General features: G+C 42.7%; 1 protein-coding gene across 1 annotated transcript; it reads right to left on the bottom strand.

Annotated features, from left to right (window-relative positions):
* Positions 1–8,044: 8,044 nt before the first annotated feature.
* On the bottom strand, positions 8,045–12,006 carry LOC131929514 (cilia- and flagella-associated protein 90-like). Its single transcript, XM_059285761.1, has 4 exons — positions 11,907–12,006; positions 9,570–9,710; positions 8,789–8,905; positions 8,045–8,456 (listed from the first exon to the last, which is right to left on the bottom strand). The coding sequence occupies exons 1-4, from the start codon at positions 11,961–11,963 to the stop codon at positions 8,271–8,273; spliced, it is 501 nt and encodes a 166-aa protein (XP_059141744.1). The 5' UTR covers positions 11,964–12,006; the 3' UTR covers positions 8,045–8,270.
* Positions 12,007–16,022: the final 4,016 nt, after the last annotated feature.

Raw genomic sequence — 16,022 nt, 5'->3', positions numbered from 1 at the left:
TTTTTTTTTGCACGATTACAATACTTTCTCTATACTTCGTATACGAGAAAGTAAAAATGTATATACAAGGCATTACTAGACGGAGGTTTTAAAAAGTATAATTTTATTTCGCAAAATTCTATCGGCAGATTGAAGTACAAATCACTAGAAAGTGGGGTTTTCAGAAGATCGATCACGGAGTTTCTGTACAGCAATTCTATGCTATAGTGATAGGAAAGTGAAACTTCAGATCATAATTTAAATCGTGATGAAAATAAATAGAAATGTAGCCTTAAACTCAATAAATTATTTTTAAGTTCTCCACAATTACAACTTTTATATAATTTATTCCTTAAATATTACATTTTTGATGTTTTTTCAAGGCTAAGTTGTATTTTTATTTTACGGCCGCTGAAGGCGAAATTTAAAAAAAATACGTTTTTTTATCCATGTCGAAAATTGCAGTTGAATTTTTCTTAAAGCATCGATATTTTTTATAAAATCTTGTCTGAACTCTATCAACATAGATTATTTTAATCAATTCCTATTACAATTTATTAAAACAGTTTTCTCAAACGGGAAATAACGGCTAAAGCTCGTTTTTTAATATTGATTTTTTTATAATGCAAAAGTGTGACGTCACACCATTTGAACCACCCCTCCCCCTCATCACACACCGTCAAAAAATTACGGACCCCTCTCCCCCTTACGAGTGTGACATCATGTATGGACGAACCATTAAATCCCCCCCCCCCCCCCGGATATAATACAAGTTCAGATGATCTGACATTTCCTTAAGGCGATTTGAAGTTTAAATTTTTTAAATTTTTATGGATATTTTACGATAATTTTGATTGCACCATCGAAGCTAAGTGGGTTATCTTTGCACTATATCTTTGCTATAATTTCAATTTAAATGTTCAATTCAGAAGATTATAAAGTTTGTCTAAGAATCTTGTTTAATAACGCTTAGAAACCTGTTCAATACACGAATTATAGCGGTGTCGAATCTGGAGTAACGCTGAATAAACTAGGAAGATCTACTTACACAAGTATTCCTATGGGGGGGGGGTGGCAAGAATCAAGATCCATCCTAATAAATTTTAGCAATCTCTTCTATTTACAAATGTAAACGACGACGTTTAAGCCTGAGTGACACCTCCAAGGCTTTATTGTGATGGTGAGAATGTCAGCTGTCAACACAGCTGTTTCGTACCAGCTACCAATACACAGCTGTTCAGCACCAGCTACCAATACACAGCTGTCAGCACCAGCTACCCAACACCAGCTATCCAACACCAGCTACGCAACACCTGCTACCCAACACCAGCTACCCAACACCAACTACCCAACACCCGCTACCAATACAGCTACCAATACAGCTACCCAACACCAGCTACCCAACGCCAGCTACCAATACAGCTACATAACACCAGCTACCCAACACCAGCTACCAATACACAGCTGTCAGCACCAGCTACAAATACAGCTACCCAACACCAGCTACCCAACACCAGCTACCCAACACCAGCTACCAATACAGCTACCCAACACCAGCTACCCAACAGCAGCTACCAATACAGCTACCCAACACCAGCTACACAACACAGCTACCCAACACCAGCTACCAATACAGCTACATAACACCAGCTACCCAACACCAGCTACCCAACACAAGCTACCCAACACCGGCTACCAATACAGCTACCCAACACCAGCTACCCAACACCAGCTACCCAACACAAGCTACCCAACACCAGCTACCAATACAGCTACCCATCACCAGCTAGCAAAACAGCTACCCAACACCAGCTACCCAACACCAGCTACCAATACAGCTACCCAACACCAGCTACCAATACAGCTACATAATTCCAGATACCCAACACCAGCTACCAATACAGCTACATAACTCCAGATACCCAACACCAGCTACCCAACACCAGCTACCCAACACCAGCTACCCAACACTAGCTACCCAACACCAGCTACCCAACACCAGCTACCCAACACCAGCTACCCAACACCAGCTACCCAACACCAGCTACCCAACACCAGCTACCCAACACCAGCTACCCAACACCAGCTACCCAACACCAGCTACTAATACAGCAACCCAACACCAGCTACCCAACACTAGCTACCAATACAGCTAGCAAAACAGCTACCCAACACCAGCTACCTAACACCAGCTACCCAACACCAGCTACCAATACAGCAACCCAACACCAGCTACCCAACACTAGCTACCAATACAGCTACCTAACACCAGCTACCCAACACTAGCTACCAATACAGCTACCCAACACCAGCTACCCAACACCAGCTACCAATACAGCTACCCAACACCAGCTACCAATACAGCTACCCAACACCAGCTACCAAAACAGCTACCCAACACCAGCTACCAATACAGCTACCCAACACCAGCTACCAATACAGCTACCCAACACCAGCTACCAAAACAGCTACCCAACACCAGCTACCAATACAGCTACCCAACACCAGCTACCAATACAGCCACCCAACACCAGCTACCCAACACCAGCTACCAATACAGCTACCCAACACCACCTACCCAACACCAGCTACCAAAACAGCTACCCAACACCAGCTAACAATACAGCTACATAACACCAGCTACCCAACACCAGCTACCCAACACCAGCTATCAATACAGCTACATAACACCAGCTACCCAACACCAGTTACCCAACACCAGCTACCAATACAGCTACCCAACACCAGCTACCAATACAGCTACCCAACACCACTTACCCAACACCAGCTACCAAAACAGCTACCCAACACCAGCTTCCAATACAGCTACATAACACCAGCTACCCAACACCAGCTACCAATACACCCACCCAACACCAGCTACCCAACACCAACTACCCAACACCAGCTACCCAACACCAGCTACACAACACCAGCTACCAATACAGCTACCCAACACCAGCTACATAACACCAGCTACCAATACAGCTACCCAACACCAGCTACATAACACCAGCTACCAATACAGCTACCCAACACCAGCTACATAACACCAGCTACCAATACAACTACCCAACACCAGCTACACAACACCAGCTACCAATACAGCTACCCAACACCAGCTACATAACACCAGCTACCCAACACCAGCTACCCAACACCAGCTACCCAACACCAGCTACCCAACACCAGCTACCCAACACCAGCTACCCAACACCAGCTACCCAACACCAGCTACCCAACACCAGCTACCCAACACCAGCTACCCAACACCAGCTACCCAACACCAGCTACCAATACAGCTACCCAACACCAGCTACCCAACACCAGCTAACAATACAGCTACCAATACAGCTACCCAACACCACCTACCAATACAGCTACCCAACACCAGCTACCCAACACCAGCTACCAATACAGCTACCCAACACCAGCTATAAATACAGCTACCCAACAGCAGCTACCAATACAGCTACCCAACACCAGCTATAAATACAGCTACATAACACAAGCTACCAATACACAGCTGTCAGCACCAGCTACCAATACAGCTACCCAACACCAGCTACCCAACACCAGCTACCAATACAGCTACCAATACAGCTACCCAACACCAGCTACCAATACAGCTACCCAACACCAGCTATCCAACACCGACTACCCAATACAGCTACCCAACACCAGCTACCCAACACCAGCTACCCAACACCAGCTACCAATACAGCTACCCAACACCAGCTACATAACACAAGCTACCAATACAGCTACCCAACACCAGCTATAAATACAGCTACCCAACACCAGCTACCCAACACCAGCTACCCAACACCAGCTACCAATACAGCTACCCAACACCAGCTACCAATACAGCTACCAATACAGCTACCCAACACCAGCTACATAACACCAGCTACATAACACCAGCTACCCAACACCAGCTACCCAACACCAGCTACCCAACACCAGCTACCCAACACCAGCTACCCAACACCAGCTACCCAACACCAGCTACCCAACACCAGCTACCAATACAGCTACCCAACACCAGCTACCCAACACCAGCTACCCAACACCAGCTACCCAACACCAGCTACCCAACACCAGCTACCCAACACCAGCTACCAATACAGCTACCCAACACCAGCTACCCAACACCAGCTAACAATACAGCTACCAATACAGCTACCCAACACCACCTACCAATACAGCTACCCAACACCAGCTACCCAACACCAGCTAACAATACAGCTACCCAACACCAGCTACCCAACACCAGCTATAAATACAGCTACCCAACAGCAGCTACCAATACAGCTACCCAACACCAGCTATAAATACAGCTACATAACACAAGCTACCAATACACAGCTGTCAGCACCAGCTACCAATACAGCTACCCAACACCAGCTACCCAACACCAGCTACCAATACAGCTACCAATACAGCTACCCAACACCAGCTACCAATACAGCTACCCAACACCAGCTATCCAACACCGACCAGAGGCGTAGCGACCCCTCCCGGCGCCCGGGGCGAACTTTCGGTTTGGCGCCCCCCATATATATATATATATATATATATATATATATATATATATATATATATATATATATATATATATATATATATATATATATATATATGTATATATATATGCGTGTGTGTTTTTGTGTGTGCGACAGTCTGGAAAAAAATTAACAATTACGCTGATTGTCGTTCCATAAAACTTCACTGGGCGCCAATTAAATTCACCTTAAGATGCCGAAACGAATAAAAAGTAGAAAATCAAAAGGGCTTAGAACAGTGGGCTCGATCGAACCCGAGAGGTTCGGTAATTCAGTCTCAGGGTTAAGACCAGTGGCGTAGGCATTGGTGGGGGTTAGGGGGGTCATAACACCGTCCCCACCCCATAGACCCCTCGGTATAAATATAAAAAGTATAAGGGGGGGGGGTGCAAATCGAAAGTTTGAGGGGGGGGGGTGGGGGTGCAAATCGAAAGTTTGTCCCAGGGTAAAAATGTAACTGGGTAAAAGTTACAACTATTAAGGAGGGTCCGGTGATTGCGCATATGAAACTATTTAGAGTGTATTTTGTAGAAGGTGCAAACCTTATTTGTTCTACTTTTGGTCGTGTCTTTAGAACAATTTCGATAATAGTAGGCCAACATTGCCATTGTGAATTATCAGTTAGGTTGAACAAAGTAATAATCAGTACAATATACTAATTTTCTTCTCTCTTAAAATTTTGGCAAAAAGTGTTGCTTCCCATCCTCCCGCTCCGACAGTCTATTTTACTGATCGGATAGCGATACAAGAATCCGTGATATTTATTTCTCTTTAATTCAGTGATCCAGGCAAGATGTAATGTAATCAAGTAAAAGTATCTGATCTCTCACGATCAAGTTGAGAGAATCGTAAGAATCGTACAAAGAACTAGTCGCGTTATTACTTAGCAAAACTGGGTAGTGAAATCGTACATTAAGTGTTAATACAATTGATTTCTTTTCTAAGTGTTAAAAAAGTTATCTAGCAACCGATCCAGTACAAATCCTGCGGTTTTTGTTAGTGAAAAAGCGCCCCGACATCTTGGACAAAAAATGGTAGAGCGGATTTTAAACGTCACTAACTCATTTTTACTCTCTCGTATATAGGCCTACGAAGTATAGAGAAAGTCTTGTAATCGTGCAAAAAAAAAAAAAATTGAGATTTTTACAAATCTCGACGTTTTACACCTCACTGATACGGAAAAACATAATTTTGCAATCTTGTCCGTATGTCTGTGTGTCTGTGTGTGTGTGTGTCTGTCTGTCTGTCCGTGTGTAAACACGATAACTTGAGTACCGTTACAGCTAGGTTGATGAAATTTCATATATAAGTATTTTATCAAAATCGTAGATCCGTATCAACTTTTGAGCGATTTCCGATAACCGGAAGTAGTACTTTTCCTACTTTGAATTTTTCAAAAGCCTATAACTTGAGTACTATTTCAGATAGATAAATGAAATTTCACATGTAAGTAAAAGATCTAATTCTCTACCTTCTGTTAAATTTTGAGTAATTTCCGTTGACTGGAAGTAGTAATTTACGCTACTTCCGATTTCTCAAAAAACTAATGTAAATTTTTAAAGTACTAATAATATTGCGCACTATTATACGCGTTTTTATTTGGCGTTCACTTGGTGTGCAATTAATCTGTCTACGAGATTTTATTCTATTTTTAAAACTTTAAGTAGGCCTATTTAAAATGGATTAAAAATCATGTCTATAGCCCGAGTTCCCATCCCCTGTTATTTTATATAAGAATATTCGAGAAAGTTTAGGGGAGATCACTCCCGGTTTATTATGATACACAATCGTAAAATACGCTTTAGTTTAATGGGTTTCTTTTCTGAGTGATATCGGATATTTATTCCTTAATCCGGTGTGAATTTTTCCGATTTTAGTCTTCGAAAAAGCGCCCCCCCCCCCCTCCCCATCTACAAAAGCTGGAAAGCGGGTTTTCCGGTCACTGTTTCTTAAAGATATATGTTTTACAGTTACACAATCAAGGTAGAAAACAGTTTAATCAGTATGCAAAGGCTCTCAGCCGTTAAATTTCTTTACTTTGACTGTTTATAATTCAAAACTGAAGCTTAAAATGAGCTTTTAATTTATTTTTTCTACCCCTTTTGGCGCCCCCCTATGGTCGGCGCCCGGGGCGGCCGCCCTCCCCGCCCTCCCCTAGCTACGCCTCTGACACCGACTACCCAATACAGCTACCCAACACCAGCTACCCAACACCAGCTACCCAACACCAGCTACCAATACAGCTACCCAACACCAGCTACCCAACACCAGCTACCCAACACCAGCTACCAATACAGCTACCCAACACCAGCTACCCAACACCAGCTAACAATACAGCTACCCAACACCAGCTACCAATACAGCTACCCAACACCAGCTACCCAACACCAGCTACCCAACACCAGCTACCCAACACCAGCTACCAATACAGCTACACAACACCAGCTACCAATACAGCTACCCAACACCCGCTACCCAACATCAGCTACCAATACAGCTACACAACACCAGCTACCAATACAGCTACCCAACACCAGCTACATAACACCAGCTACCCAACACCAGCTACCCAACACCAGCTACCCAACACCAGCTACCCAACACCAGCTACCCAACACCAGCTACCCAACACCAGCTACCCAATGCTACCACTCAGTACCAGCTGCTAGTAATCTGGACTTGACAATTAATGTACTCCAGATTTTCATAAAACGAATTCAATTATTCAATAAGCCTACAAAAAATAGGCTTTTTATTAACACCAAAACAATAACAAGAACATAACTCAAAGAGGTGGACTACTGCAAAACTACTTTTTTGTTAAATTAATGAGATTGTCTACCTTTAGAAAAATTGCCAAGTAATTGATGGTGGTTTTTTTTTTAATTTGCTGCATGTTTTTATTGCAGACAAGTTTAGAACAAAACAGTATTATTTATTTCTATTTAATTTACTTTTTGTTACCAGAAGTTTTACGATCTAAAAGACATATTCTTTGAGTTACACGTACTCACATATTTAAACTTTATAAACAAAGAAAATAAAATGGAGAAACACAAGGAAAATAGAGTTATTATATTTAATGTTATGTACATTGTACTTCTGTGTGACTCACGTTACATATCAGTGTCACGTGATACCCCCCCCCCTCCTCACCACCCCACCCCTCTCCAACCACACGTAGCTAGGGATGACAGACAACCAAAGATTTTATAAACCAGGTCGCCACAACAATGGCGAGTTGGTATATTGTGGTTTAAATACACATGTAACATGCATTTATGTTACATTATGTTATAACTTATACATAGTTATATAATAAGCTAATGTACTACGGGAGGGAGTGAGGGAGGGACTGAAAACGTGACAGCATCTTACAATTATTTTCTTCATGACGAGAGTAACGAAAAACATGTAAGCTAATTGTTAGAACTCTGATTGTTTTAGAAGGAAGGATGAGGGGGATTGTGACGATAGCGTTAGGAAAGGGGGGGGGGGGGCAAGAAACGGTAAGGATAATGTGACGTCATTAATCGTTTAACCAACTTTAGTCCACACAAGATAATCAGTGAGAGCCTACGTATAAATGACCATGATATAAACTGCAGTTGAAGAAAAAGTTTGGCGCATGAACTACATGTACAAAATACATGATCGAGATGAACTAAAGATGCAGATAAACATTCTTTGTATCTTTATAGCGGTGGATTGCTGGTGGAGGTATCTTTACAGCGGTGGAAGGCTGGTGGAAATATCTTTATACGGTGGAATGCCAAGCAGACCATTTCTTCTCAAAAAGTTGGATTTACAGAGAAAAGTCCGAGGGTACATCAAGCTGGCAAAATCGTAAAACTGGTCACTCCGCCTTCCATAAATCATGTTTTCTTCTATGTGAACTGTGCGTAGTTTCTCCTGCAAAAATGGAGAAATAAAATAAAATTAATAAAAAATTTAAAAAGTTAAATGCACCAAAAATAGCAAAGACAATAAAACGAATCTTCTTTTTTTAATAAAATTTTTGGTCGTTCATAAAATATCTGACAATTTTTTTTTTAACGCAGTAAGTAGTTCACCGCTCGATTAGTTTTTTAAAATCCGAACGAAGATTTAATCCAACCTGTCTAACACAGGCATATCCTGATTGACACCTAATTATTGTGACTCACTAGAAAATGAGTCGATTATCAGACGTCACTAATCCCCCCCCCCCCCATCAGCTGTGCCAACCAATGACCTTGACCTACCTCGTCCCTGGCCGAACACATGACGGTGCGGCCGTGCAACGTGTTATCTTTGTGGATCCGCTGGTCGTAGCCGCAGACGGGGTGGTTGATGCGGTCGTAGTTGGACCGGTACTCCACCTGCACGTGACGTCATAGAGGTCAAGGACGTTGATTGAAAACATACATAGAGTTAGACATTGGTGTTCAATTTTCAAATATCATTGTGTGCCAGTGTTTAATTTAAATATCATTTTCTTTAATATCAGTGTTTCTTCCAGACTTTTTTCTCCGGGGAGGGGGGGGGGGGGGGGTGGCACTTGATATTTTCCGGGGGGGGGGGGGGGGAGCGGTCAACATTTTTCGGGGGAGCGGACACTAATACAAGTGTATGTTTACTATATAAATTCCATCTCGTTCGGGGGGGGGGGGGGCGCGGTAGACTTTCCAGATGCCTAGAAGAAACTCTGTTTACTATCACATGTTTAAAATTTTTTATTTTGGCTGCTTATCTTTAGTATTCTCTTTCCAGTAGAATAAATCAAAAGTCTTTATAGATCATGCACATGTTATATGACACAAAAAAGTGAAATATTACACACAACTCGCTCCATAACTCCGATCAAATAGTGAACACACCATCCTTTCAAATGTCATGGTCACTGACAACATACGAACTCTACTTCATCTGCCTTAATGACCATCAGGTCCGAAAGGGTAACTCACGCCCAGAGGCGTATCCAGGTTTTCTTTGTAGGGGGAGCGAAAAGAGCAAAAAAAGGATGACAGTTAACCTACGACCTACACATGTCTCTTTACGCCTGGGCCCGGCGTACGAATCTCTCATGACGTAAATCTCCCTGGGGGTCAGGTCAGCAGTGTGGGGCCAGCGGGAGAGGGAGCACATCTTGGCCGTGGGGTGGTTCATCCGCTTCGTCTCGGCGTGCTGCAACACAGCAGACAAACAACACAGTGTGTCACAGCACAGCAGACAAACAACACAGTGTGTCATAACACAGTGTGTCACAGCACAGTGTGTCACAACACAGCAGACAAACAACACAGTGTGTCACAGCACAGCAGACCAACAACACAGTGTGTCATAACACAGTGTGTCACAGCACAGTGTGTCACAACACAGCAGACAAACAACATAGTGTGTCACAGCACAGCAGACAAACAACACAGTGTGTCATAACACAGTGTGTCACAACACACTAGACCAATAACACACTGTGTCACAACACACCAGACAAACAACACAGTGTAGCACAACACAACACACCAGACAAGCAACACAGTGTGCCACAGCACAGCAGACAAATAACACAGTGTGTCACAACACGCAAAACCAACAATACAGTGTGTCACAGCACACCAGACAAGCAACACAGTGTGTCACAACACAGTGTATCACAACACACTACACCAATAACACAGTGTGTCACAACACACCAGACAAACAACACAGTGTGTCACAACACAGTGTGTCACAACACACCAGACCAAAAACACAGTATGTCACAACACAGTGTGTCACAACACACCAGACTAAAAACACAGTATGTCACAACACAGTGTGTCACAACACAGTGTGTCACAACACAGTGTGTCACAACACACTAGACCACAAACACAGTGTGTCACAACACAGTGTGTCAAAACACAGTGTGTCAAAACACAGTGTGTCACAACACAGTGTGTCACAACACACTAGACCACAAACACAGTGTGTCACAACACACTAGACAAGCAACACAATGTAGCATAACACACTAGACCAACAACACAGTGTGTCACAACACATTAGACCAACAACACAGTGTGTCACAACACACTAGACCACAAACACGGTGTGTCACAACACACTAGACAAGCAACACAATGTAGCACAACACACTAGACCAACAACACAGTGTGTCACAACACATTAGACCAACAACACAGTGTGTCACAATACATTAGACAAGCAACACAGTGTAGCACAACACACTAAACACATTACAGCATGTCACAACACAGTGTGTCAAAACACATCAGACACACAACACAGTGTACGACGATATAGTTGTCAAAAACAAGAACTAGACTGTCACGATAGTGTCACAACAAGAACTGGACTGTCACGTGTTAGTCACAACACAGGCTAGATTGTCACTTCAATGTCACAACCTGGACTGGGTGGTCACGTGAGAGCGTCCAATTACTGTTACAAACATACAAACACAAACATACAACCACAAACATACAACCACAAACATACAACCACAAACAAACAAACATACAACCACAAACATACAACCACAAACAAACATACAACCACAAACAAACATACAACCACAAACATACAACCACAAACAAACATACAACCACAAACATACAACCACAAACAAACATACAACCACAAACAAACATACAACCACAAACATACAATCACAAACATACAACCACAAACATACAACCACAAACAAACATACAACCACAAACAAACATACAACCACAAACAAACATACAACCACAAACATACAAACACAAACATACAACCACAAACAAACATACAACCACAAACAAACAAACAACCACAAACATACAACCACAAACATACAAACACAAACATACAAACACAAACAAACATACAACCACAAACAAACATTTTACAACAAACAGACATACAACCACAAACAAACAGACAACCACAAACAAACATACAACCACAAACAAACATACAACCACAAACAAACATACAACCACAAACAAACATACAACCACAAACCATATAATGAGAAACATGGAACCGATTTAAGTGCATAATAAGCTTATTCCATCCGTAACACCCATCATCTCTTCCCTACCCTTAATAATATCCCTATCTCTATCCCAAACCAAATCCTATATGTGACCATATTCATAACCTTATCCATATCACTATTGTGTTATGGATCAATATGTAATAACAAAGACGTGATATCTTACTGCAGTTCTTTTTGGGTAGGCTATTATTGTACAGGGGGTAATTGATATGGGTATCGAAGATTGTGTGTATGGGGGGGGGGGGGAGGATCAGGTGGCAAATGATATAGGGTAGGGGTAATGTCTTGCTTGTATGAGAACCACTGCGTCTATCACAATGACGTCATCTTACTTTCACGTCCTGGACGTTGAAGGCATAGCGTTTAGCCGGGGTCCTCTCGTCCTCCATCTTGTAATGAAGAGTTCCACAAACTTCAGCAGTGGAGAGCTACACACACAACTCCAACAGCTTACACAAATGAAAGCGAAAGTGATTGGAGCGGGTATGAAATTCTGCAATATGGAGGCATCATTAGAGTTTGCAAATAATTTTATTCTTTCCAATCATACAGCTTGCAAAAAGCTGTCAAAAGAAGCATTATACAACATAAAGCAGTATTGAATTGGTATTAGATCTAGATCTATATAGCTAATTTAAAGATGTCAAAAGCTGTATTAAACAGCTAACATAAAGCTGTATTATATAACTAAAATAAAGCTGTATAATACAGCTAAAATAAAGCTGTTAAAAGCTACTATGCACCCTTCTTATATACTTAAGTTAAAGTAGTAGTTAGCTAACACCTACCCGACCAACCACTCTAGTCCGCACCAAAAACACAGTGGTGCGCTTTGATGCGGGGTGTGATGTCCCGGTGTCAAAAACATGTCAGTAAAATAAACAATGGTAAATTTCTTATTAGTAATGTTGGACGGGATTTCCTCTAACACAAGTAAGTATTGCATGTCAACAGGTTAACCACCATACGACCCGTTGACTTCAACCAGCCTGTTTTTTTTCTTGATTTGCTACTTCGGCCTTCGTCCACCCAAGAACAAACACAAGGTAGCAGATGTTTGATTTTGGAGTTGTCTCTCTTAGATTGCTGTCCCCGACCATCGAGCTTCATCTGCACGGGGTTCAAAGTCGGGACTTTTGGATTTAAACAAATTTTTAAATTTTTAAAATATTCTCATATTTTTCTTTCATAGAACATCACTTATTGAAGGAAATAGTTCCGGTTTTAGATAATTAAGTGTTGATTGGATCTTGAAATTAGAGGTAAGTTAAGGAGACCACAACATGTCTGTTCTCCTCCACCCTACTGAGTTAGGGGTCTTATGGTAGACTGAGGGAATTAAATTGTGTAATAAAAGTCTGTCCCTCTTGCAAGCATACGCTCTACAACACAATAGCGCAAACGAGTAAAGCATGAAGTTTTATTAATTTGATTTTATTATTAAATTAAAACAGAAAAAAATACATTTTAAAAATCAACTGTCATGAACTTTTTGTTAGTAATTTAGCAATTAGAGACTTAATATTAATACGTTGTTTAAATCATGTTTAGGCCGAACGGGATTATTCGCTCTTGCAGTAATTATATCCAAAAGTGTTGTGCTTGCACATGATTGTGTAGTGTATGTGTGCTTTCTTTCTCGCTCTCTGTCACTCTCTCTTTCTCTCTTTTTCTCTCTCTTTCTCTCTCCCTCTATCTTTCTCTCTCTGTCTCTCTCTCTCTCCATCTTTCTCTCTCTGTCTCTCTCTCTTTCACTCTCTTTTTCTCTCTCTATCTTTTACTCATGGACGACTGTGTGAGGCTATGGGCGTGTTCCTATTTCAAGACTCGTTAATGTAAATAGCTCAATAAAATAATGTATGCTCTAAGCTATTTGGTTTTTTAGATTTATTAAACAATGCCATCTTATCAAGATGGTATACATCAGGTTTTTTGTTAATTATTTGTTTGAATTTATTCGCACCTGAAAAACAGTGACAGAAATCCAAAAATTATTGTGATTAACGTTTTAAAAAGTGATGAAAATATCACATAAATAATATAACAAGTATGTGCAAAGGTGAGGGCCCGGGTTTACATAAGCATAGTTTTCATGGTAAAGTTAACTTGTTTTATTTGAAGCAGCTGGGCAGGACAACAAAACAACAACCGTCACGGTGACACCAACATCCTGTTTGTATCAAGACTGTCTAGTCCAATGGGCACCATAAACAAACCTGGAGGCGGAGTCTTCTTGAAGAACTGAAGACAGCAGGGATGTCTTGGGGGGTTGCAAAACTTTTAGCCGGGGACCGGACACAGAGGCGTAGCGACCCTTCCCGGCGCCCGGGGACAAACTTTCAATTTGGCGCCCCCCTCGGGAGCAAAATTTCAATTTCAATCACCAAACTGCAAAAATGCAGCTAAAATGATATTTTAATTTATTTTTACAACCCATTTTTATATTTGGCGCCCCCTAAAGTCGGCGCCCGGGGACATGTGTCCCCCCTGCCCCCCCCCCCCCCCATCGCTACGCCTCTGATCGGAGAAGATGGACGGGTATGGTTGAGCTCCTGTTCCACAAGGAGCGAAAGGTTTTAACTCAAGTCACTCCCCTGAACAGACGATAATATCAAACATGCAACACACATCACGAAGAATGGGTCGACCCACTACGTTGTAGTGGATGTACTTTATTCCGTCTGCTGGACTTGCGAACTTTTTCTTCGTTGACTTCCGTGACGTCTGTGTAGGAGTTTGAATGAACGACATTTTTTCGGCGTCGTTCTACAGTACTGACGTCACTAGTATCGGAGCTTAACGTAGAATCGTTGTTTTCATACCCGGTGAATACTTGTCGCCGTGTTCTGTGTTTTCCGCGCACGACACTATTCACGCGTTGGTTAGAAAGTTCCGGAAAAACAACGTTCACATTTTCCCCGAATTCAGACGGTCTCGTTAAATTTGACGTTTTTGTTTTTACAACCGGAAGTACGTCATTCGTACTTGAGGTAGACAGGTCAGCAGTACTTCGGCTTGATTCAGGAGGATGACCTTCAAGTGACACGTGACTGTTCATCTCCTGGCCACTTCCGGTGGAAGACCAACCGTCTGCAGGGTCGCTGGCTTCAGAGATTCGGGACAAAGGCACGAACGATAACTCTTCATGGGCGAACTCGATAGAGTGTTGTCTGCCCTTGTCCGAGGACTTTTCTCGACTCTTGAGGTATTTCTGTCGCCTGGCGGTCAGGTGACCCCGAGGGTCGTGTTGTCTGCTGGGGTGCTGACGTCTGCCAGAAGACCGGGTTTGTGGGTCTGTGTGCTCTCGTTCTTTGCCAGCCTCTCGATCTGAAAATATTTCAAATTTCATCAAATTTGTTCTAGAAAGTTCAAAAGGTGTGAAGTTAACTGTTAGAAGATAGCATTACATTAATTAATGGGTTTAATCAGCTCAGTACGTGTAGAGTTAACTGTGAGGTAATGACATCACATAATGACATCACATAATGACATCACATAATGGCATCACATAATGACATCACATAATGACATCACATAATGACATCACATAATGACTCGGTTTAAGTTTAACTTTCAGTCTAACATTGTTGATGGCAGAGGACAGAGAGGGCAGAGAGAGGACAGAGAGAGGACAGAGAGGGGACAGAGAGAGGACAGAGAGGGGACAGAGAGGGGACAGAGAGAGGACAGAGAGAGGACTGAGAGAGGACAGAGAGGGGACAGAGAGAGGACAGAGAGAGGACAGAGAGGGGACAGAGAGAGGACAGAGAGAGGACAGAGAGAGGACAGAGAGGGGACAGAGAGAGGACAGAGAGGGGACAGAGAGGGGGCAGAGAGAGGACAGAGAGAGGACAGAGAGAGGACAGAGAGAGGACAGAGAGGGGACAGAGAGAGGACAGAGAGGGGACAGAGAGGGGGCAGAGAGAGGACAGAGAGAGGACAGAGAGAGGACAGAGAGGGGACAGAGAGAGGACAGAGAGGGGACAGAGAGGGGACAGAGAGAGGACAGAGAGGGGACATAGAGGGGACAGATAGGGGACAGAGAGAGGACAGAGAGGGGACAGAGAGGGGACAGAGAGAGGACAGAGAGAGGACAGAGAGGGGACAGAGAGGGGACAGAGAGAGGACAGAGAGGGGACATAGAGGGGACAGATAGGGGACAGAGAGAGGACAGAGAGGGGACAGAGAGGGGACAGAGAGAGGACAGAGAGAGGATAGAGAGGGGACAGAAAGAACTGAGTCACAAATGGTCAAAAGAACTTTGATGGTGCCCAGACTACTAAGGGACAAATACATGCATATACATAATATATAGGTCTATGCAGATTTTTTTTCAGGCATTTATTCGAGAGATGGAGGGGGCACTACCCCTGGCGCACGTCCACCACCCCCGTGTGACAGAAATAAAATAAATAGAAAATAGCTTTTATCTAACTCCTCAGGAAAAT

The sequence above is a fragment of the Physella acuta genome, unplaced genomic scaffold, assembly GCF_028476545.2.
Source record: "Physella acuta isolate Inbredline_101_S28 unplaced genomic scaffold, ASM2847654v3 ptg001642l, whole genome shotgun sequence".
NCBI lineage: Eukaryota > Metazoa > Mollusca > Gastropoda > Physidae > Physella > Physella acuta.
This window is presented reverse-complemented; position numbering and strand designations above follow the sequence as displayed.

What these genes read in the sequence shown, in the direction of transcription:
- LOC131929514 (XM_059285761.1), bottom strand. Translation starts at nt 11,963, where the DNA reads ATGGAGGACGAGAGGACCCCGGCTAAACGCTATGCCTTCAACGTCCAG. An exon ending in TCAACGTCCAGGACGTGAAA is followed by an intron (nt 9,711 to 11,906) that starts GTAAGATGACGT and finishes GCTGTGTTGCAG; the next exon opens with CACGCCGAGACGAAGCGGAT. An exon ending in CCAGGCGTAAAGAGACATGT is followed by an intron (nt 8,906 to 9,569) that starts GTAGGTCGTAGG and finishes CGTCACGTGCAG; the next exon opens with GTGGAGTACCGGTCCAACTA.